Here is a 24,169-nt window from a genome sequence, read left to right as displayed (position 1 = left end):
AAAGATGCCAGAAAGAGAGAGTCAGGTGAACCAGCAGGGGTAGTTCTCCTCCCTGGGGGGGTGTGTCCGTGACTGGTGGCCACTGGGGTCCTGGGAAAGAGTCACCACTGAAACAGCCAGAGAGTTCACATATTTAACAAAGGTTAGGCCTTTTGCTTCATCTCTCTGGAGGAAGAAATATCAATAACTTTCCATGATTAATCTCCACAGTCCTTTTGTTTTAACTAAATTCTTTCTTTTTTTTTGGTTGTACAGCATGGTATGCAGGATCTTAGTCCCGGTGTGTGTGTTCAGTCGTTCAGTGGTGTCCAACTCTTTGGGACCCCCTGGACCGTAGCCTGCCAGGCTTCTCTGTCCATGGGATTTCCTGGACCAGGGATCAAACATGCACCCCCTGCAGGGGAAACGCAGAGTGTTAACCACTGGACTGCCAGGCAAGTCCCCTGACTAAATTCTTATAAACTATAGTAGGTGTCATTATTTCAAACAGTAGCTACTTGAAAAGTTAAAGTCTCTCTTCAACAAATGGTATTGAACAGCTGACCATCCATATGCCAATAAAGCCTTATCTTCACATTGCTATCACATACAAAAATTAATTCAAAGTGGATCACAAATATAAATGTGATCCTTAAAACTATAAAGCTTCTAGAAGAAAACAAGAAGGAAATCCATGACAGTGGGTTTAGACAGTTTTCTTAGGCATTGACACCAAGAGCATGATCTACTTTAATAAATGATAAACTGAGTTTGATCAAAATCTAGAACTTCTGCTCTTTTAAAGTTACTGTTCAGAGAAGACAAAAGCAAATCTACTCACCATGGCCACACAGCAGGGGTATGATTTTACTTGCCAGGTAATCATAAATGAACTGTTAGTCAGTTTTCTGATAATGGTACTTTCTCCCAACGCCCAAAACTCTCACAGCTACGAATGAAGCCAGAAGCGAAGGGCAATGCCTCTGAAATTGCTGCTCCCACCTCTAGGAGACTGCTTACCTACTATCCTGCGCACGAGGGAAGGCCGGTCCGTGTCCAGCTCTTTCTTCAGGCTTTCCACCGGTGAGCTCCGCCCTGAAGCTGGGTAGAGGGAGGCGTGCCACTTCTCAGGGTCCCAGACACCATCACTACAAGTCAAAGGGCACCATGGTCAGCTGCTGCGCCACAAACTACACACGTAGTCTAACTTCTACCACTGCAGGTGACAGGTCATGGAAACCCCTTTCCAATAGGAAACTTCATGGTGGCCATCAGAATGGTTCCCTCTTTCAAAATAAAAACAACTAACAAATTCTGCAGTACTTTGCTACTGTTCATGTAATAGCAATAGTCACTTGAAAAGCAGTGGTCTGAGAGTGGGTGTATCTACCCCTGTCCTATACAAAGAAATGCTCCCTAAATACTGATTACTCAGTTTACTGAAGATCAGTACAGGGAGGGAAAGCCCCTTAACCCTCTCACTAGAAGCAGCTCCTGGAACACTTGGTATACATTCTCCCAGAGTTTCTATGCACAGTCTTGGGTTTTCCCTTGAAGGTGCGTAGTCTAGGTCTGATATTGTTACTCCCATGCTAACGATGGGGTGGCAGATGGTGCCATGTGCAGAGCAGAAGCTCTGGAGCCTAATGATCTGGTACCAAACTCCAGCTCTGCCACCACTGACTGGGACCTCTGGACCCCTTACTGAGCTATGTCCTTCAGCCTTGTGCAAAAAGGACTTCCCCGCGCCCAGGTCAGACCAGGCTGTGCTGCACACTAGCACCGCACCCTGCACTTGTCCTTCACAGCCTGTGATGGCGGCCATGACCGGCTCTCAGGAGTATCTGTGTCCTGGCACAGACCCACAGTCCGGATGATGGTGTGGCAGCTGGCAGCACCTGACACACAGTACTTGCCACACAGCAGGCAGCAATGCAACATTTCTTCAGCAAGTCAGTGAACTGCTAGGTCTCAAACTCCTCATAATAAAGGATCACTTGGAGTGTAAGAACTCAAGAAATCTTACTTGTCTGAGAGAAGAGAAATAGCAGAATGAGAAGCCCTTTCCTCTCTTATTTTCATTATCATAAATATTATTAGGCACAATGTCTCCACTTCAGGATTAAAGTGAGTATGTATGCCCATGATAAATTTATTTAATGCCAAGGAATAGCTGTAACAAGAAAATTCAATTTGAGGCATAAAAAAACCTTTACAGCTTTAATGAAGGGAAAAAACCCCAAAAAACAAAAAACCCAAAACTCCAGCTAATCTGAGACTCAGCAAAAAATACTAACCAGTTGGAAAAGCCATTATTCAAGGATCACCCTTACCAGGGGTAAGTGGTATGAAGTCCAGACTCAGCAACCCTATGAACCGTCCATATACAAAATTTTTAAAAAACCATGTCCTATTTTACCAAACAATTAAACACTTTATATTCTTGGAAAAAATGTGGGCCAATATGAAGTATTTACCTTGATATTTAAGTGACCTTAGAGTCTTAAGATAACCGTAAGAAATGCAACGTAAGGTTATTGTTAGAGACTTTCAGACCACTGTTAGCTATGGCCTTCTCAAACCAAAGCTTTCTACTTCTTTTGAGGGAGCCCAAGATGCAAAAGGACTAATCTGATTGGCCTAATGGTTCTCCTGTTTGATGGGGAGGGGGTTGATAAAAGGCTCAGAGTTCTGCTGATCATCCTACCCGAGGCAGGCCCTTGAAGAAGGACCCTCAAAAGCATGTGCAAAAAATCACTGGTAGAGAGAAAAGACCCTGGCTGGGACTCCTGTGCTCAAGTCAACTCTGCTTTGTGACTGTGTGCCTCTGACCAAGTCATCTTCTAGTGTTCGTTTCATCACCAGTTAGTGAAAGGGAACTGGTTCAGTTGTCCCTGGAGTTCTCTGCAGCTTATATCTCTGAATTTTAGCTAATCAATAATGAAGCTGATGAAGAAGACAGTGCAGTGAGATGCCACTTATGTTCAAGCTGACTTGCAACATATTTGTGTGGAAACCCAATGTCATTACCCCTGAAATCTCCCCACTTTTTAATTCTAGCAAAACAATACAACTCTTAATTTACTAAGTTTGGTATAACAAGAAGCTGACCCCCCATAAATACCTGTCGTATTTCTCAGAGAGGCATGAAGGCCTCTGTTTGGAATGAGGGCGTTCTTTAATATCCAAGAGCTCCTCCTAGAAAGAGAAATCATATGGTGATTTTGAACAATATTTCTTGGGTCACATATTTTTAACTTACTTTTGTTATCAGTAACTGAGTGTCTATATTAAGCAGTTCGCACAGTTCTATTTATTTACACCCTGGCTTACTCCTGAAAGGACAAAGTCGGCTCAAGGTTCTCAACAGCCGCTCAGGCATAATTGACAAACAATGTAAGTGATCAGTTTATTGCTAAAACATACTCTCTCATAAACTTCCATCCAATGATATACCCCACACACTGAACGCTGAGAAGGCGTGGCAGCTCAGGCTTATAGACAACGTTCTGCTAACTGACTCGTCTCAAATGCGTCAGAATCCAGCTTACAAGGAGACAGATTTTCTTTTCATTGAATAGTGAAATTGCAAGGGGAAAAAAAGCATCCCAAACACCCACATACCATTTATCTGGTGTACGTGTCCTTAACATTCACAATCCCTCTCCTTAACTATTTTGATGCTCAAACTGGCTCCTGTATCCTTTTTGACACACCCCATCATTTACAATTTTTATTTATTTATTTAACCGTGATGCCTGCCATGCAGGATCTTAATTCCCCAACCAAGGATCAAACCTGCACCCCCTGTAGTAGAAGCACAGAGTCTTAACCACTGGACTACCAGGCAAGTCCCCCATTATTTTTTAAAAAGCACATTTTTACTTTCTGCATTACATGTACCCATCCTGTCCTAGTCTTAGAATCAGCCATTTCTCTGAGAAATCCAAGTTCCTTTAAGTGAGAATGGTGTAAGAATTCGAGGTTTGGTAACTCGGTATCCTCATTTGCTTCCAGCTATGTTATATACCTGGAAAATGAGAAAAGAAGAGAAGCTAAAGGCAAAGGAGAAAAGGAAAGATATACCCATTTGAATGCAGACTTCCAAAGAATAGCAAGGAGAGATAAGAAAACCTTCCTCAGTGGTCAATGCAAAGAAATAAAGGAAAACAATAGAATGGGAAAAACTAGAGATCTCTTCAAGAAAATTAGATATACCAAGGGAACATTTCATGCAAAGATGGGCTCAATAAAGGACAGAAATGGTATAGACCTAACAGAAACAGAAGAGATTAAGAAAAGGTGGCACGAATACACAGAATAACTATACAAAAAAGATCTTCATGACCCAGATAACCACGATGGTGTGATCCCTCAGCTAGAGCCAGACATCCTGGAGTCCAAAGTCAAGTGGGCCTTAGGAATTATCACTATGAACAAAGCTAGTGGAGGTGATGGAATTCTAGCTGAGTTATTTCAAGTCCTAAAAGATGATGTTGTTTAAGTGCTGCACTCAAATATGCCAGCAAATCTGGAAAACTCAGCAGTGGCCACGGGACTGGAAAAGATCAGTTTTCATTCTAATCCCAAAGAAAGGCAATGTCAAAGAATGCTCAAACTACCGCACAACTGCACTCATCTCACATGCTAACCAAGTAATGCTCAAAATTCTCCAGGCCAGGCTTCAACAGCACATGAACTGAGAACTTTCAGATGTTCAAGCCGCATTTAGAAAAGGCAGAGGAATCAGAGATCAAATTGCCAACATCTGCTGGATCATAGAAAAAGAGAGTTCCAGAAAAACATCTACTTCTGCTTCACTGACTATGCCAAAGTCTTTGACTGTGTGGATCACAGCAAAATTTGGAAAATTCTTATTAAAGAGATGGGAATACTAGACCACCTTACTTGCCTCCTAAGAAATCTGTATGCAGGTCAAGAAGCAACAGTTAGAACCGGACATGGAAAAACAGACTGGTTCCATATTGAAAAAGAAGTACGTCAAGGCTGTCTGCTGTCACCTTGCATATTTAACTTATATGCAGAGTACATCATGTGAAATGCCAGGCTGGATGAAGCACAAGCTGGAATCAAGATTGCTGGAAGAAATATCAATAACCTCAGATATGCAGATAACACCACTCTTACGGCAGAAAGTGAAAAGGAACTGAAGAGCTTCTTGATGAAGGTGAAAGAACAGAGTGAAAAAGCTTGCTTAAAATTCAACATTCACTAAAGTAAAATTATGGCATCTGGTCCCATCACTTCATGGTAAATAGATGCGGAAACAATGGAAACAGTCACAGACTTTATTTTCTTGGCTTTCAAAATCACTGCAGATGATGACTGCAGCCGTGAAATTAAAAGACGCTTGCTCCTTGGAAGAAGAGCTATGATGAACCTAGACACCATATTAAAAAGCAGAGACATTACTTCGCCAACAAAGGTCCATCCAGTCAAAGCTACGGTTTTTCCAGTAGTCGTGTATGGATGTGAGAGTTGGACCATAAATAAAGCTGAGTGCCAAAAAATTGATGCTTTTGCACTGTGGTGTTGGAGAAGACTCTTGGGAGTCCCTTGGATGGCAAGAAGATCCAACCAGTCCATCCTAAAGGAAGTCAGTCCTGAATATTCATTGGAGGGACTGATGTGGAAGCTGAAGCTCCAATACTTTGGCCACCTAATGCGAAGAACTGACTCACTGGAAAAGACCCTGATGCTGGGAAAGATTGAAGGCAGGAGGAGAAGGTGATGACAGAGGATGAGATGGGTGGATGGCATCACCGACTCTACTGACATGAGTTTGAGTAGGTTCCAGGAGTTGGTGATGGACAGGGAGGCCTGGCGTACTGCGGTCCACAGGGTTGCAAAGAGTCAGACACGACTGAGAGACTGAACCGATGTCATACACACACCTGCTCATATAGATGCATATACACAAAACCACTGCCTCCTTTTTATATAAACGTTTTCACAGTAAACTAAAAATAGCAATTCCCAAATGTTCAGTACCAGTAAAATGCTACAATCGCTTTGCAAAAACGCACATACCACTGTGCCAGGGCCTCTCCGACACTGTAGTCACAGACCTCAGCACAGAACACTTGCTGCTTGTCTGACCACCGCGTCCCCTATCGTGGGGTGAATAGGGAGGGACAGAGTTACTCTCCAGTCTTTAGGAATCACTGCATAGAAGCATGCCATGAAGTCAGCCAGTGTCATCAGAGACCTGAGGCACCTAAATGTTTTCTCCATGATAGCAAAATGCCTGAGAATAAGACATTTTAGTTTTAATACCAGGATATCAATCAGGTGTCTACATTTATTTATGATTCACTTATGATTTGTGTCTTATTAATTGGGTAGAAATACCTAGAAAAATTGGGAATGTTGAGATAAACAGAATCCCAAATATAAGAAAATGTCTAGAAGCTACTAAAAATTCTGAAAAACACTGTCAAAGCACTGACATGCCACCTGCAAACTGTCAGTAGGGAGTGGAGTCCAGTGAAATCTGTGTGGTGAACATCAGACAGGCGGGAGTGACACAGCTTGGCGGTGAGGGGTGGGGTGTAGTTACAAGGTAACAGTAGTTACAAGGACAGAAGATATAACAACACAGAAATCCTAAGAACAGGAGGGCTTAAAAAACATTTCCCAGTAAAGACAGGAAGGACTGTGCAATATAGGAAATACTTATACATACACTGCAGGAAAAAACACTGCAGTCTTCTGCTATTTGAAGCAGCCCAATGATGAGTATACACCCCTCACTTCACCATTCACAAATCCAATATTAAACTAAGAACCCCAGGATACTATTAAAACAAGGGCAATATAACTTCATCCTTAAATAGGTATATTCTCAATATACAAAGTTTCTAAACAGTGTGGCTCTGAAATGTTTTAACTCCAAATGATAACAGGGAGCCCAAGTGATAGGTGTTCTCTATTATTACTATAGCTGTTGCTGAAATGAGATACCACTTCATGTCTACCAGGACGGCTGTTTAAAAAAAAAAAAAGAAAAGAAAATAGTATTGACAAGGATGTAGAGAAACTGGAACTCTCTATCACTGCTGACGGGAATGAAAATTGTGCAGTTATTGTGGAAAATGGTGGCAGTTCCTCAGAAAGTTAGACACATGACCTAGCAATTCCCCTCCTAGTTACATACCAAAGAGAACTGAAAAATTGTAAACCTATACAATGCATAGTTAGCAATGCAACAGACTAAGTCCTGATACAATATGAGCCTTGAAAACACTGTTAAGTGAAAGAAGTCAGACACGAGAGGCCACATACTTTGTGATTCTCTCTATGCAACTTTCAAAATGGGTACATCCATGGAGTGAGAAAGTAGGTTAATGGCTGCCAGGGGCTGGGGGAAGGGAACTATGGGGGTGACTGCTAGTGGGTAGTGTTTGTGGAGATGAAAACACTCTCAAATTAGATAGTAGTGATGGCTGTACAACTTTTCGAATTTACTAAAAACCACTAAATGGTACATTTTATTTTTTTTAATGTTTTATTTACTGGACACACCGCATGTGGGATCTTAGTTCCCCAACCAGGGATCAAACCCATGCTCCCTCCATTGGGAGCTCAGAGTCTTAACCAGTGGACCACCAGGAAAGTCCCTAAATGGTATATTTTAAAAGAGGTGAATTTTATGTATGTGAATTCTATCTCAACAACAAAAAAATTTTAAACAAACTAAGAGGTTCAGTTACCAAAGGTTAATGTTTTGTTTACTTTCTCCTTTTACAGATATATCACTTTAATTACAGATTAATAAACACCAACGACCCTCAGATACAGAGAAGAGGCTCAGATTGGTAAAAATGTTTTACCTTTCTCTCCCGTATTATTCCAGTTTTCTCTGTTGACTATATGCTTGGCATGTACTAGGTGTGACAGCTCAGGTGACTACAAACTTGACAGGCATGTAAGAGCACGAAGAAGAGTTACATGCACAAAGTCACGGGCATGAAGGTCGGTGCAAGTGGGCACCAACCATGCCAGCAGCAACATCTGTGCCAGGGTATGCCTCTGACCAAATGCAATGGCCAAAACACAGCCCACCTGTCTACAGAGGATAAAGCGTCATTTACTTTATTAATAGGCCAAGAACTGGGAAAACAAAACAATTCTTGGATTGTAATAATTGCTGGAAATAACATCTTTCCATAACATCTTTAAACATCTAGGTCAAACTATACACTGTTCTTGAGAATAGGGCTTCTAAAACCAGTTTCACAGCATCAAGGAAACTGCATATGAACACATTTGTGCAATTTCTGCAATAAGGGTTCATCTCCAATGGTGATCCAAAGACTTCCACTGGACCCTAAGAGGTTAAGAAGTAGCACTTTAAACCAATCACGTTTCTCAAAATGTGGCCCAACGTCCACCCCAACATTTGGGGTAAAATGAGATCCTCTTCATGGGGTTTAGAGAGTTAAACCTGTTACCTTCAGCAATGTCTCAGGTTGCTTAAGATGGTTTCCCAGGCTGAGAGGATCCTCCACATAAGTGGGGAGGAGAGAAGCCACTAGCTAGGTCGATACAAACTCTGCTCTTTCATAACTGTCCACAGAACACTTCCTGTGTGCGGGGCTTAGTGGCAAGCACAGGCAGATGACTGCTGTCCCTGGCCCCACTGCTCTCCAATCTCTCAAGAGACATCTTGAACTTGCCATCATAGGAGTTCTTAACAGCAATTATTCATGGAAAGGAATCTCTTTGGGATACTTTCAAAGAAAACCTTCAAGTTTGGCGAAAAACAGAATACTTCAGAGTGCTCATTTTGAACTGAGTATGTTCCTTCCCTATGAGTACTTCAGGAGGGAACAGGAGATTACCCTTTTGTAGAGTTCTGACAACCTACAGAAACTTGCATCATGGACAGATTTACTGAAACTATCATCTGGTCAAGAGAAGAGTTATTATCTGAGACCTTACTTTTTTGCATAAGTGACTAAAACCTGATTGGGCAAAAATAAGCTGCTAATTCCCTAAGAGTCCCACATCCATAGAAGTGTAAATATATTTTCTTAGGTTTAGCAGCCTTCCTTAAACAAAGTGTATCAAGCTTTCCCAAACAATCTGGGAACTACTAACATGGACACCCACTTTCAGTGATCAGAATTAAAGTAGAAAGCAAATGATGTAAGTCCAAAGCAATAGCTGAACCCTTATACAGTTTCTGCAGAAATCCTATGCATTCTGTTGACAATCTGATATAGAATTTCACACAAGTCACTTAGAGAGATGTTCTTTACTTCTGTGAGCTGAGTTTAATTCATGAGTAAGATGTCCAGGTTTTTTTTTTTTTTGGCGGGTGTGTGTGTGTGCGCGCGCGCGCATGCGCGCGCACGTTGTGCCCTGTAGCATCAGGCATCCTAGTTTCCCAACCAGGGATCATATCCGTGCCACCGGTATTAGGATGAGGGGTTTTAACCACTGGACTGCCAGGGAAGTCCCCAAAGCCCAATTTTTTATGATTACCTTGGATATTTCTGTTTCACTGTTAGTTGTCCAAGCACCCTGGAAGTGATCTAGTACCTCACCTGTGTGCCTGCTCTTCCTGAAGAGGGCAGATGTCCCTGGAACAGCATTTGGGCTGGGTCCCCCTTTGGCCTCCTCTCCTGGTCCCCACCCTCCACACGCCCACTAACTTTGGGCTTGGCCCATGAGGCTCTCAGATGGTTCCTGACTGACCTGATATCTCAATCTATGAGTCACATGACTTTTCTGAAAGGCTTAGAAAGCTTTTTAAAATAGCAATGGGGTAATGGAATCCATAGATGACAGCCAGGCAATGGTGAATGACCGACACCGGGTGCGTGGGATTCACTTCCCCATCCCCCACTCATGAAGTTTGCTGAAGGGGCACCGTTCAGAGCAGTTCTTACAAGCAGGTCAGGGTTCAAACTAGATCCTGTAGGGTCCTGCAGGACGCAGCACCTGGATTCAGCCCAAGCCTCTAATGGTGGCTGATCTGATGCACACACTTTCTTCTATTGAAAGAATTCATATGAAGATAAGAAAATGGAAATAGGGACAAAAAGAAAAAGGAGAGCCTGCTTTTTCTGTTGATCTGGCCAACACAATAAAAATAAACCTTGGCTTTTAAACGTGTTTATACAGCTGATAAAAGCAATGTAAAACATGAAGTAAGCAGGTAAATAAGTACAGAAAGAAACAAAAATCATTTTTAGAGTTGAAGCACTATATCTGCAATACTGCTTTATGGTTTCATATTAAAATGGAGGTGGTTACTGTGACATATAGAAAGTAAACCTGTTGATCTAAAGTCGGTATCTGAAGAAGCTACACCTTTCAGTACTTCCCCCTACCCTTATTATGTCATAAGCTGTTTCTAACACTTATTGTGTGTCAGGCACTTTTCTAAGCACTTGACATCCATCTTCTCATTTATCCTCCACAAAAATCCTATGGGGTAGACACTATTCTATCTGCATTTCACAGAGGACAAGGACGGGAGGCAGGGCGCTAGGAACGTGACTGAAGGCAACACAGGTTAAGCAAGTGGGGATCCCACACCAGGCCGCGGGTCTCGGCGGCTCCTCATCCTCCCACGGCTTCTCCTGGAGGGTGGAGGAGGGGACCCGGCCCCTCCAGCAGCTCTGTCGCTCAGGGCTGGGGTGGGCTCTGTCCACTGAGGCCACGAGGAGCCCTGGACACACTGCCCCCTCCCTGGGCAGGGCTCCCCAAGGCCAGCTCCTCTCGAGCACCTTTCCTGAACCACAGGCCCTGCCCACAAACGTCTGTCCCAAACTCCCACTGTGAAGTGACTGGCTCCTTATCTAGCTAGAAGTTCCCACCACGAGCAAGGAGAGGATGCCCAAGGGGGCAGGGGACCCTGAATCCCACCTTCTCCAGATGATTCAGAACTGGAACAGGTAGGAAAGAGCACTAGCAAGACAGGATCTGCGGTGCTATCAGTCAGCCCCCTCTAAGAACTTCCAGTTAGGTTTTCTGGACAGCAGAAACTTTAACATGGTATCATATTTTTCATACCGTAATTCTGCCTTCCCCAATATAAACAAGCACCCCTATTTCTATACTAGCTTAAAAGTTTGTAGCTTAGTGCCTCACTGAAATGCCACCTATGAACTCAATTCATGAGGCACTCATCAAGTTATCGAACGAGATCTCGATATAGCAAAAACTTGACTATCTGACTACTGATTTCAACCTAGACTTTAAATCAAAGGGTATTCTCAAAGGCTTGACTTCAGGGCTCACAATTGATTCTAAGAAGGCCAGAATGATTACTCAAAGCAGTCCACTTCAGTTGCTTGTCTGTTTTCTTAATGATTTTCCCTGGCAGTCAGCACTTTCATTGCTGGGGCCCACCCAGGTTCAATCCCTGGTTGGGAAACTAATATCCTGCAAGCCGTGCAGTGTGGCAAAACAAACACACACAGAAACAAACAGAACAAAACATAAAGCAAAAACATCAACATGGCTGTACCTCTGTAACCAACTTGCCCATCAGTCACAAATCAGGGTGGTTTCCTTTAAAGACCCTTACACTGACTAAATGGTGCCAATTTATACCTAGTCAAGGCAATGAAGAGCACACAGGTAACTCAGATAATCCAACACTTATTTTTCAGATGGGTAGATTTAACATGCATGCTTAACATTGGTCAGTATCAAGTTGAATATTCTAAATGTCCTCTGCTTTTATTCCCTGTCCAACTGGCAGGTGACAGCATTCATTAAGGAGTCTGTAGCAAGCTACAAGAGCAAAAGGCGAAAATTACCAAGCAGGTAATACTCCGTGATCTAAGAGAATCAGTTTTCTTACCTGAAGGAAACAAAAACAACCAAGGATCTGAACAGTGAGATAGTTCCAAGCATTTCTATTTTATATTTCAGGCAAAAGATGCTATCACTAATTGAAGAGCAGGTACTACATCTCAAGAACTGGTAAAAAGAGGACCTCTGAAGAAGGTAAGAAGCAATTCAATGAGTCCCCAACTTTTTCCACTTGTAAGCCTCACTACCTCCTGTTTTTTAAACTAATGGTTCTCAAACCTGAATCTGAGTCAGAATTCTCTGAATTGCTTGTTATTCAGCCAGAGATGGCTGGCCCTACCCCTAGAGTTTGATTCAATGCCTATAAGATGGGGCCCGAGATTTTCTATTTCTAACAGTTTACCAGATGATACTAAACCATGGCTTCCCTGGTGGCTCAGATGGTAGAGAATCTGCCTACAATGCAGGAGACCTAGGTTCAATCCCTGGATTGGGAAGATTCCCTGGAGAAGGAAATGGTTACCCACTCCAGTATTCTTGCCTAGAGAATTCCATAGAGGAGCCTGGTAGGCTAAAGTCCATGGGGTGGCAGAGAGTCAGACATGACTGAGCAGCTAACACTTTTACTTTTCACTAAATGTTATTTCAAGCAACACACTTTGAGAACCACTGTCTCAACCATTTTTAATCCATGACTTTTTTTTTTTTTTTTTAATCCATGACTTTTGATGTGGGATCCTACTCTATAACTTCCCAAAGTCGTTAAACATAATGCACTCACTCAAAAAAAAAAAAAAAAAAAGCACCATTCAAATACTACCAAATCATAGCTTCTGATCTCAGGAAAATGCCAATGTGGCAAAATGGACCTGAGTAGGTTTACACATTAAGGGCTCAAAACCCTCAAAATAGCAAGTGATATAATAAGTCTACTTATAACCATCCAAATTAATAATCACTGAGGCTTAGGAGGAGGCCTGAAAATTCCCAGTGTGACTCTTACATGAGTTCCTGAGACATTCATGGAAGCACAACATACACTAACTGAACCCTGAGGAGTAACTATGCACCTGAGCTCCTTGACAACATCAACACCATATTTCAAGTTCCCCATGGAAGACGAAAGCGTTGTTACTCAAAGCATGGTTAGTGGACCAGCAGAATGAGCCCCACCTGAGAGTTGGTTAAAAAGTTTCATTGAAAGAGTTGGTTAAAGAGAGGCAGAAACATCACTAAGTGCTTTATTTACTCCAACAGTTTGGTCCCAATAAGTAGATAGGGAGGAGGATGGCTTAAATATCATTCCAGGAGTAGAATCAACAGACCATTTACTATAGTGCTAAGAACACAGAACTGTTTTAAACTTCCTTCAAAAGGGAAAAGGCTTAGTTTGCCTCAAATCCCACATAAAATTACCAGAGTATTGAGAAATGTATATGAAAGCACTAACCTAATACCCAACACTACCCAATCGTGACCCTAAAACTGTGTGTGTCTGCGCTCAGTCCTGTCCAACTCTTTGCAGCCCCATGGACCACAAAGCCTGCCAGGCTCCTCTGCCCATAGAATTTTCCAGGCAAGAATACCGGAGTGGGTGCCATTTCCTACTCCAGGGATCGAACACGTGTCTCTCGTGTCTTCTGCAGTGGCAGGCAAATACTTTACCACCAGCGCCACCTGGAAGCCCCTATAATTGTCATTAACTAAAAACTCTTAAACAAGGTGGAAAGTACAACTATTTCTAACCAGACTGGGTAGAGACCACTGAATCTAAACTTAACTGTTATTAACTGAAAAAATTTCTTGAAGGCACATTTATCTAACTGAGGCAGAATTCTGAGGCTAGATTGTCAAATACAGGCAATACTGAGCTTCTTAATTTTCACTGTAGACATACATAAGTTCTACACTAAGAGAAATTAATAGTATCTTATTATAATTAATATCTTCCTAAAAATGACTTATTCATAAAGATGGATATACATTAAAAAGTGAAATATACATCTTACCCTCTAATCAGGGTGTGAAAGTGATTCAACAGCCTCTATGCCTGGACTGTACAACATCATGTACCAGTCAGAACTTTTACTCAAAAAGTACTGGGAGACCTGAATTCACATGAATTTATAAAAGCATTTTCCTTTCTTTTAATAAGCCTTTCTCCATTCAGATCTCACTTGTCAACATTTTAGGTAATGAATTTAAGTTGTGAAATACTACTCAAGCACTCTCAGGTTTGAGACAAACTACATTTGGGAAGACCAAACCTGAATGAAGAACTGCTTTCTATCGCTGCATATTCTGTTATGCCAAAACAGATTGGGTTAAGATAGAAATTGACCAAAAACCTTTTACAAGTGGAAACACTCTTGTCCTCAAAAAATTTTTTATGCTAAAAGTGAATATTATGAACTCCAATAATATTGGGTATTTTATCAAGTAATTAAAGTAAAGTACCCAATGTTATTGGAGTAATATTTATTTTTAGTAAGAATCAAAATTAGCTAGTTAAAAGTAGCAGCAGCATCAGTACACACACAGCTAGTTAAAAGCAGTAGCATCAGTGCACAGACAAGTCCCGAGTTTAGAACACTAACCAGTCAGCATCCTGGGAAGCCTGGGACAACAACCACATTAGAGTCCTTGATTGGGCTCATACAAGGGAAGTAACAGATACAAGGCCCAACTGGGGCATAACCCTTCCCACCAACAGTCCCAAGCACATTTTATGTACTACAGCCCAACACATTTCAGGGAACTAGGAAGGAATTCAATGCTCTCATCAACTGCTTCAGAAATGGCCAGTAGCCCATAAGACAGTGAAGCAATAGCTTCAATAAACACATGACCTTGAGGTGATTCCTCCCCCAACTCCAGGAAAAGCAGGTATCTAAAGGAGTTGAAATCACCACAAGTCTTCAGCTAAGGGAAATATGATTAAAGTCTTACTTTCTTGAGTCCATATCCATTTTATAACAGCACATAAAAAGAATTTAAAAGTCTGGTTAGGCAAGTACACCAAAGAGTACTTCTGTGAGTTCACCTCTCAAGGAAACACCAGCAAAGAGGACACCGATTTCTGCAAGGCATCCCAGAGCTGGAATCCTCCCTCTTCGGGCTGTAAGTCAGCAGTAACACGCCAGTGACACAGCTGTTATACCAAGTGTGCGCCAACACGTTTGCTGCTGTTGTTTGATTGCTAAGTCCTGTCCGACTCTTCTCTGCGACCCCATGGACTGTAGTCAGCCAGGCTCCTCTGTCCATGGGATTATCCAGGCAGGAATACTGGAGTGGGCTGCCATTTCCTTCTCCAGGGGATCTTTCTGACTCAGGGATCAAAACCCGGTCTCCTGCATTGGCAGGCAGACTCTGTACCACTGAGTCACCAGGGAAGTGCCAACATATTCCAATCCACAAATTCACACAGGGAGGATCTGAGCCTTCAGTGGAAGCCTACTTAGGGGCAAATTTTAAAGTCTGGGTGTTTCAAAGCAATGTTTTACTAAATCTAGTTAATATTTAGTCCACATAGTCAGTCAGAATGAGACTGCCCCTTTAAACAGTACTAATGAAGTTTCTGCACAATGTTGCTAATCTCCTCACCTATAAAGAAACACTATTTCATTAGTAACAAAGCCTACTTTTGTATAGCGATGGGGGGATCTGGAAGCCGGTTGCTTCTTCAGGTCGAGAAAAGCATCTCCATTTTCTGTTTCACCCACACTTCTATCCATGGCTCCTTGGTTGACAGTTTTTTGCACCTGGAAAAAATCAGCACAAAACTGTCACCTAGAACCATAAATTTTCAAAAGTCCTCACAGTTTAAGAAACTGAAATTATCTCGGACTCCCTTTAAAAAGCCCTTTCTATAAACCAGGACCCACTGGATACAAAGCCACTGGTACTTGGATATCTCTTACAAGAGCTCTAACCATCAACAGGGTAAGGAAAGCAGAAGTGGAACGTGCCCAGATCAGGGGACAGCCTCTAAGCAGCTTTAATATAAAAAGAAACCAAGGCTGGTTGCTGCCACTCGCGAGGGCCGTCCGGCGATAGTGGGGAAGTTTCCCGAAGTGGGGGCAGGTAGGAGACGGGCTGGGATCGGGGAAGTCGGGCAATGGTAAAGTGCCTGTCACTTGCCAATGGACGGCGCCAGCTGCCCCTTGTTACCGGAGGCAGGGGACTGGGGACGGGGCCACAGCTCCCCTCGCCCGGCCCGCCGCACCTGTGGACATGTCAGGGGCGCCCGTGCCAAGGAAGGGGCGAGCGCCGGCTTCAGATCCGAAACTCGGCTTCCCCGGGCCGCGACCCCAACCCCCGGCCTCTCGCGCAGGCCCTGGCCCAGCAGCCGCCTTCGGAGGAAGGGCGGGGACGGTACTCACTGAGGGGAGGCGGGCCAGAGGGAGCCGGAGGGCCGAATCCCCCAGCCCCGGCGCTTCGAGCTGGAGCCGGCGCAGGCCCGCCGCTGTCCACCCCGGCCCGGCGGCTCGGGCCCCGCCAGCCCGCCCGCTGCCCGCCAGCCGCCCCGCTGGCCTCTGGTCCCTGCCCGCCCCCCGCGCGCGCCCCGGCGCTCGCGCTCACGCACGCGACCCCGGGGCGCAGCGCGCCCGCGCCCCTTCTCTCCCTGCGGGCCTATGCGCGCGGAGCCCCGGACCCCGCCACTGCCGCCCGGCCCTTACTGGTTGCCTCGGCCGCCGCTCCCCTCCCCGCCGCCCGCGCCGGCCCGAGAGCTGCCCCGCGCGGCCTTCGCTCTCGCCCCCCCACCAGCCCGGGCTGTCTCCCTTCAGCCGCCGTAACCGCGGCCCAGCCCTCCGCCCCTCCTCCCCGGCCCCCTCCCCCTTAATAACTCCCTCCACGCACCCGGGCCCCAGCACCGCCTTCGCCGCCGCGCGCCCGGATGTGAGGTGTCCACGGCGGTGCCGGCCGGAAAAGGGAAACATCGCGGCGCGCTCCCAGGGCGCCGGCCCCTGCGTGCGCCCGGCGGCTGGGAGGCGGAGGCCGGGAGGCGATGGCGGCGGCGGGTGGAGACCCTGCCGGGGGCCGGGAGAGCGCTCCCGGATGCGCGCAGGCAGTCGTCGCGGGCAGCCCCGGGGAGGACGCCGCGTTCCCACGCGCGCTTCGGGGCGGGGCAGACGGGGAGGACAGGACGGGCGGAGCTTGGAGCCCATCGTCCCCGCCCGGCGGCAGTCGGAGGAAGGCAACCGGGGCCGGGAAGTGGGTCGTGGGGTCGCAACCTCGGAAGGCGGCGGCTGGTGCGTTTGCACTATCCGCGTCGGTGGAGAACCCTGGGGCTTCGGCAGCGGGATTCTGTGTTAGGCGAACCTGGGGGCTTGGAGCCTTCCGGAGTGTGTTCGAACCTCGGCTTTTTTTTTTTTTTTTAACTGGTGGTGTGATCTTGGGCAAAACTCTGAGTTCCGCTCTTCTTACTGAAATGATCTATGTGTATGAGGAATAAGCGAGATTACGGGTTGCTGTGTTAACAAGCAAAACTGCCACGGTTGCTTCTTAATGAGCTACGGGCGACTGACATTCATTGAAATGTTCTTTCCCGCCCCGTAACCTGAATCTTTCCTTAGCCTGCACAGGAAGGGGAAGTGCAAGTACTTTTGACTGAAAATGAGATTGTAGATGTCAAGCGCTTAGTACGCAACGCTGGGACCAGCAGCAGGGCCACAGAGAGGCAAAAATATCAATATAATTCCCCCCCTCTGTGAGCAATGTGAGTAACCGCCGTGCTGGGAGGAAAGGTTGAACGGAGATCGCGTGTGAGCCTGGCCTGCAGGAATTTCACGAGCCCGTTTCTACCTCGTGGAACCGTGAAATGATACGTGACTGTGAAGGGAAACATAATTTTTCTCGTGAAGGATAGCGAAGTCTACATATCTTTCAATGAGCCTGCTTTCTTTAAGCTTCACTTGTGAAGCCCATTGGGCAGTGAGTGAGCTGAGTCCTCATCCTGTGAGTCTTGGCAGCAGAGAAAACAATTATGAAAACTTTTTATTTTTGTCTGTTATATTGGGTAAAATGTGTTTCTTACAAACTGTCTTCTATCAGCAAGCCACTATGGAGAAGTGGAGCAGGCCTTTTTTTTTTTTTTTTTTAAGCTCTTAAATCCTGGCCCTGATACTCAGTGTGAAACCATACCTACTTTACCTTTTGAACCTGTTTACTCATCTATCAAAAAGAAATAGCAGTACCTATTTTCCAGGCTTGCAGTGGGAATTAGAGATAACATTAAAAACACTCTTCTGGTTATCTTTTGCTGTGTAACAAGCAATCCCAGAACTCAGTGGCTTAAACCAACATTTACTTTGCACCAAATCTGCAATCTGGGGTGGTTCTAGCTGGGACAGCTGGTCTCTGCTTCCTTCAGCTTCAGCTGTAAGGTGGGCACTAGGGACATCAAATGCCTCACTAACGTGGTTGATGATTGGTGATGGCTGTCAGCTGGAAACAATGGAGCTATTGGCTGGAACACATAACACCTGATCTCTTGTGTGGCCTGAGCTCCCTCACACTGGTGGCTAGATTCCCAGGTCAAGTGTCCAGGGAGGAGAGGGCTAGACAGTCGTAAACTGTCTAGCCTCGCTTCCAAGTCACTCATTGTCTGTTCTGCCACATGTCAGTCTTTTTTTAAAGATTTTTTTGATGTGGACCGTTTTTAAAGGCCTCATTGAACTTGTTACAGTATTGCTTCTCTTTTATATTTTGTTTTTTTTTAGCCAAGAGGCAAGCGAGATCTTAGCTCCACAACCAGGGATTGAGCCAGTAACCTCTGCACTGGAAGGCGAGGTTGTAACCACTGGACAACCAGACACGATCCCACATCCCACATTCTAGTCCTTAGAAGTCACTAAGCCAGGTCTGTGTTTAAGGGAAGAGGACTTAGACTACACCTTTATATAGGAAGAATGTTACAGAATTTGCAGGCATATTTTAAATTACAAGTCATATATGAAACGTGCTCCAGACATGGTAGCTATTATGCTAGAGGCCTGGTCCTCTGATCTATCCTAGTGAGATTGTACTCTTCCCCCGGGCTCTTCTTTAATGTCTTGTAGAATCTTGTTCAATTTACTTTTTACCTCCCAGAGCCTTCATTTATCCTTACTAAAGGAGACAATTATTACCTAGGAATAAAGGCAATCATTTACTAAAGGAGAGCCATCTGTGAGCTTTCACCTGTCATGTAAAGCTAGATGCTTGCAAATCTTTGTTTCATTGTAGCTTTTGAATGTTATTCTCTTTGGCAGGAATGATAATTTGTAATTCTAAATGTCTCCTTTGCAACTAAAATGAATTTTCAAGTATCAGTATGGGAAATCCCTTTGAGAGAGTAAGAAAGAGATAAGTGATTTATTCTACTTATAAATTATTTGTAAGATCTTGGTTTAGGTTCAAATTCTTGTTTCACAGTTTGGCATCAGGGGACTCCCAAGTTTCAGTCCATTGGGGAAATGAGCAGTTCAAGAACAGCAGAGAAGCAAATGGAAATTAGAAACCTAGAAATTTTGAGAGCAGCCTCAACTCATAAAGTTGGGATTACATTTCCACTGCTCTCCACTTTTCTAAATGGGATTTTTTCTAATCAGCTTTTCTGTCTCCAAGGGTACTCCCTAGTTCCAAGAAAATAGGATTTGAACAGTTTCACAGCTGTGGCATCATGTACTCAAGGATTCAGTTCAGTTCAGTCACTCAGTCGTGTCCGACTCTTTCTGACCCCATGAACTGCAGCACGCCAGGCCTCCCTGTCCATCACCAACTCCCGGAGCCTACTCAAACTCATGTCCATTGAGTCGGTGATGCCATTCAACCATTTCATCATCTGTTCTCCCCTTCTCCTCTCTCCTTCAATCCTTCCCAGCATCAGGTTCTTTTCAAATGAGTCAGCTCTCTGCATCAGGTGGCCAAAGTATTGGAGTTTCAGCTTCAACATCAGTCCTTCCAATGAACATTCAGGACTGATTTTCTTTAGGATGGATTGGTTGGATCTCTTTGCAGTCCAAGGGACTCAAGACAGTCTTCTCCAACACCACAGTTCAAAAACATCAATTCTTCAGCACTCAGCTTTATAGTCCAACTCACATCCATACATGACTACTGGAAAAAACCATACATAGCGTTGACCAGACAGACCTTTGTGGGCCAAGTAATGTCTCTGCTTTTTAATATGTTGTCTAGGTTGGTCATAGCTTTTCTTTCAAGAAGCAAGCATCTTTTTATTTGATGGCTGCAGTCACCATCTGCAGTGATTTTGTAGTACTCAAGGACTACAAAGGAATTATTAAGGGACTTCTGGAAGACCATACAGCAAGTTATTTGCAGAGCCTAAACCCTTCCTGGCATCTTACATCATTGATTTTATATATGCAAAGTACTTAAAAGAGTCTGACAACCACCAAGTGCTGCTGCACTATCTTGTTATTCTGATTAATGTTTCCCAAGAGGACTAATTATTATAATTCAAATAGAAATGGCTTTAATTCCTTCATAAATCAGTCAAAACCAACGGTGGTAAACGCACATGACAAGATAGTAAATCATTTAAAAAGCATGCTTACTAAAAAAAAATAAGCATGCTTACTGATTTATCTTCTTGGATTATTGTAATTTGTATAAACATTATTTACATAAATATTTATAGTTATAAAAGTAACTTTACAGTAAGTAAATACTAGTTACCATGTTAAGATTTTTGAAAGTCACTAAATTATTTTAAAAAGTACTTGGCCACATCAGATAAAAGATTGTCCCGTGTCCTGCTAAAGTGGACCTTCTCCTTTTTAAACACTTTAATTACAAAAACTGACATAAGTAGAAAATAGAGCAAAAATGCAAATTACCTGATTCTAATCCCAAAGCACCCAACTTATTTTTCCTCATGTTTTTAACGTAAAATGTCTCAAGCATTTATATTCATAATGCTAGCCTTTGTTTTTCGCTCTCCACCAGAAATCTCAGGGGCTTTAGGTGTTTTACAAAACACAGAAGGCAAGGATACAGAAATGCCCTAGCTTAATGACCTGTAATGAAAAAGAATCTGAAAATATACATCTGAATCATTTCGCTGTACACCTGAAACTATTAACACTGTAAATAAACTATTCTTCAATGAAAAAAATAATGGCCTACCTAGCGTCTCCCATCCTCATGTTAAAAAGATGAGGAGTGGGCCTAATTTTTAAAATTAACGGCTGTTTATGCAATAGTAATCATTAATGTTTGTTAATTACGTTTTAAAAGTAATGTTTAAGAGACGATATCAACCTGGGATAATCTCAATTCCTCGGCTGCGAAACCACGTGCCCTCACCCACGCAGTCCTCGCTGACAATCTCCCCACTGCACGCACGCGCGCGCTTTGGTACCGGCTCACTGTTCTCCGGGAACCGTGGACAGCCCAGAGCGGCCCATCACGCCCAAGGCCGGAGGTAGCTGAAGGACGACCTCGGTCGCCTCGCTCGTCTCTAGTGCCTGCCCCGCGAAGTGTAACTCATGAATCCACTCCAAACAGGTTCAAACCGACATCAATACCGTAAAGCAACTGAAACAGCTCCCACCGCTCCTGTCCAATAGCGGTAGGAAGTTGAGTTCTGAGAGAAGCGGCGAGCAAGCCACAGAGACACCGACCCCTCCGCGGGGCCGCCCCAGGCAGGTGCGTCTCTCCACGCACCTTACGGCTAACTCGCGTTCCGGACGCGGCGAGGAGGTGTTGGCGGGTGGGGGTGGGCGTGCCCCCTGCCGCACTGAGGCTGCGCGAACTCCCGCTCCCGGGTGGGGCGTCCCTCACGCACGCACTGTTGCCATGGAGACGGGGGGCGGGGCCGGCGCGAGACGTGCGTCCTGAGGCGCGGGAAGCGAGGAGGTGGCGGGCACGGGCCGCGCCGGCCTGAGGAGTTGGGACCGTCCCTCCCGAGACTTGTCTGAGGCGGAAGGGCTCGGCCTCTGCGGCCGGAGCCCAGAGGCGAGCGCACGTCACTCCGAGCCCGGTCGGTGACTACGTTGTGGGCGCGTCCTCTTCCTCCTCCTCTGGAAGTGCAGGTGACGCTGCCTCCCCGCGGGGCTGAGGTGGGAGAGGGTCGGCCAGTGGAAAGGGCGCTCAGGACGGCGCCGGGGGTCGGCGCTTCTCGCCCCGCGTCCTCCCCGCGCGTCAGGTGCGGCCGGGCGGGTGCGTGTGCCGCGTCCGTGCAGGGCTCGTTGGCGCGCGCGAATTCGAATTCCCTGCTGTGTGGCCGAGCGAACAGCGAGGGTTTGCAGAACTCAGGGACCACACCAGAGCCCCGAGGGCCAATTGGGCGAACGTCGCAGTGGGAGATTAGTGCTTGCTTTTTATTTTTTTTTAATTAAAATTAATTTACTTATTTATTTTTGTTTGCACTGAGTCTTCGTTGCAGCGCGCGAGCTTTCTCTAGTTACCAGGTGGCATGTGGGATCTTAGTTCCCTGACCAGGGATGGAACCTTAGGCCCTCTGTGTTGGGACGCTGATTCTTAACCACTGGACCACCAGGGAAGCCTCGTGGAGCTCAGTTTTTATTTGATGGGAGACAGTTCAGATTTATTGTTAACCTCTGGATTATAGTAAATGTTTGTTGAGCGAATGGTGTTAGATCCCTGCGTACCAGCCCCAGCTATACCACTTAGTGATGACGTGAGCCCTTCATCTATAAAATGAGGATGGTTACCATCTGTTGAGGTGGTTGTGTTAAAGCAACTAGTTAATGAAAAGTGCTCAGTATTGATACCGTACCTGACACAGAGTCCCGCTCCATGAATGCTATTTTTGACTCTAATCTAGACTTTCTAGGTGGCATGGTACTCAGCTAAGTGCCATGGAAGACTTCCTGGAAGAAGTAGTTGAAATTTATTCTGCAACTTAGCATATAAATTTAGGTATTTCCTTGCTTTTCTTTAGCAAGATCACTCATTTCTCAGTTATTGTTAGAAGCTGCAGAATACTATAGAGACTTCTTTAAGTTACTCTTAGATTTGCATTTTTCAAATTAACATGTGTATTAAAAAATTTGTATTGGGACTTTCCTGGCAGTCCAGTGGTTAAGATTATGAGTTTCCAATTTCAGGGGTGCAGGTCCTCCCTGACCCAGGAACTAAGATCCCATGTGCTGCCTGGCAGAGCCAAAGATAATTAATATTGAAAGCTTATATTAGAAAATAGTCTCCAGGCTGCAGTTCTAGTTTCCATTCTTCTAACTGTTCGTCCTGATATTACTTGTAAATTGGAAGTAAAGAACCTTATAGGTGATATTTTTTGATTTGTTAAGTTTACACCTTTTATCAACCATTATTCATGGGAAATAAGTACTTGGCTCAGTTTTTCTTTCCTCATCCCATCTACGTGGGTATGTGGTAATTTGTTGTTAATAATGTTTACGTTAAATAACAAATATTCACTGTTGAACCAAATGTATGTGTCTGCGCACGCCCTCAGTTGCTCAGTTGTATCTGATTCTTTGCGACTCCATAGACTATAGCTAGACCGGCTCCTCTGTCCATGGAATTTTCCAGGCCAGAATACTGGAGCGAGTTGCCATTTTCTTCTCCAGGGGATCTTCCCAACCTAGGGATGCAACCCAAGCCTCCTGCATTGGCAGGCGGTTTCTTTACCATTGGGCCATCTGGGAAGGCTCATGCTGAACCAAGTAGACTATTGCAACTCTTCCTCTCTTGTTTTTCCCATAATTTTTTCTGAGAATTAATGCTTATTTTCTAATTTTCCTAGTATTCCATGCACAGATCACTAATTTTTGATTCATAAGAATCTGCTTACTGAAAAGTGTGCATCAAGCCACGGGTTGAATTTTCAGCAAAAAAAGATTAAGCAGAGAATGGAGAGGAAGGTTGACTCCAGGTGAGTATTGAGACTTGACAAAAGAGGTAACTGAAATTATGGCTTACTTACAAGCTTGTAAATATTTTGTGTGTGAAAATCATAAATTCTTAAAATGTGGTTTTTTCCTAAAATCAGGAGTAGTGAGTAACAGTTTTTTGTTGATATTTTGGGTTTCTCATCTAGGGTATAGAGTATAATGCACATTTTATACTTTATGTTACAGTCAGAATCCATTTTGGGTATGTGGAGATATCCATCTTTAAAATTCTTACTTTGAGCAGAAATAAGGATGATATTCCTGAGAAGTTATATTGAGGCTGGCTTTCTTCTTCTCCTCCTTTGGATCATGGCTGCTTTCAGCCTGCACTAAGGTTCTTTTGATTCCAAATAAGAGACTTCAGTTCTGGCTACCCAAGGAAAAAGGAGAGAATTTACAATAAAGAGACTGTAATTTACTAACCAACCTCAGATTCACAGTGGTGACTTGCACCTGGCCCTTCATGAGTATCCTGCCCGTTAAGACAGAGGGATCGGTTCAGGGGTGGGCAT

The 24,169-nt window shown here is 44.5% G+C and overlaps 2 protein-coding genes across 20 annotated transcripts in view; one reads left to right on the top strand and one right to left on the bottom strand.

The window, feature by feature from the left end:
• Positions 1-16,651, bottom strand: part of EIF4ENIF1 (eukaryotic translation initiation factor 4E nuclear import factor 1) — a 38,715-nt gene extending 22,064 nt beyond the window's left edge. For 5 of the 8 annotated variants that reach the window (XM_065904899.1, XM_065904903.1, XM_065904904.1 and 2 more), the window contains exons 1-4: positions 16,452-16,564; positions 15,414-15,533; positions 3,104-3,177; positions 1,000-1,127 (exon numbers count right to left, since the gene is read on the bottom strand). In XM_065904899.1, the coding sequence (XP_065760971.1) occupies positions 1,000-1,127; positions 3,104-3,177; positions 15,414-15,506 (295 nt within the window). In that variant the 5' untranslated portion in view covers positions 15,507-15,533; positions 16,452-16,564. Of the gene's footprint in view, positions 1-999; positions 1,128-3,103; positions 3,178-15,413; positions 15,534-15,997; positions 16,017-16,154; positions 16,309-16,451; positions 16,565-16,632 lie in introns of those variants that run through there. The other 3 variants (XM_065904901.1, XM_065904900.1, XM_065904902.1) reach the window with 3 other exon arrangements.
• A 3,712-nt stretch (positions 16,652-20,363) lies between these two features.
• SFI1 (SFI1 centrin binding protein) overlaps positions 20,364-24,169 on the top strand; it is an 81,072-nt gene continuing 77,266 nt past the window's right edge. For 10 of the 12 annotated variants that reach the window (XM_065904895.1, XM_065904892.1, XM_065904894.1 and 7 more), the window contains exons 1-2: positions 21,630-21,812; positions 23,510-23,638. In XM_065904895.1, coding sequence (XP_065760967.1) covers positions 23,616-23,638 — 23 coding nt within the window. In that variant the 5' untranslated portion in view covers positions 21,630-21,812; positions 23,510-23,615. Of the gene's footprint in view, positions 21,427-21,629; positions 21,813-22,627; positions 22,663-23,509; positions 23,639-24,169 lie in introns of those variants that run through there. The other 2 variants (XM_065904887.1, XM_065904888.1) reach the window with 2 other exon arrangements.

Source organism: Muntiacus reevesi, chromosome 13 (genome assembly GCF_963930625.1).
Source record: "Muntiacus reevesi chromosome 13, mMunRee1.1, whole genome shotgun sequence".
Lineage (NCBI taxonomy): Eukaryota > Metazoa > Chordata > Mammalia > Artiodactyla > Cervidae > Muntiacus > Muntiacus reevesi.
This window is presented reverse-complemented; position numbering and strand designations above follow the sequence as displayed.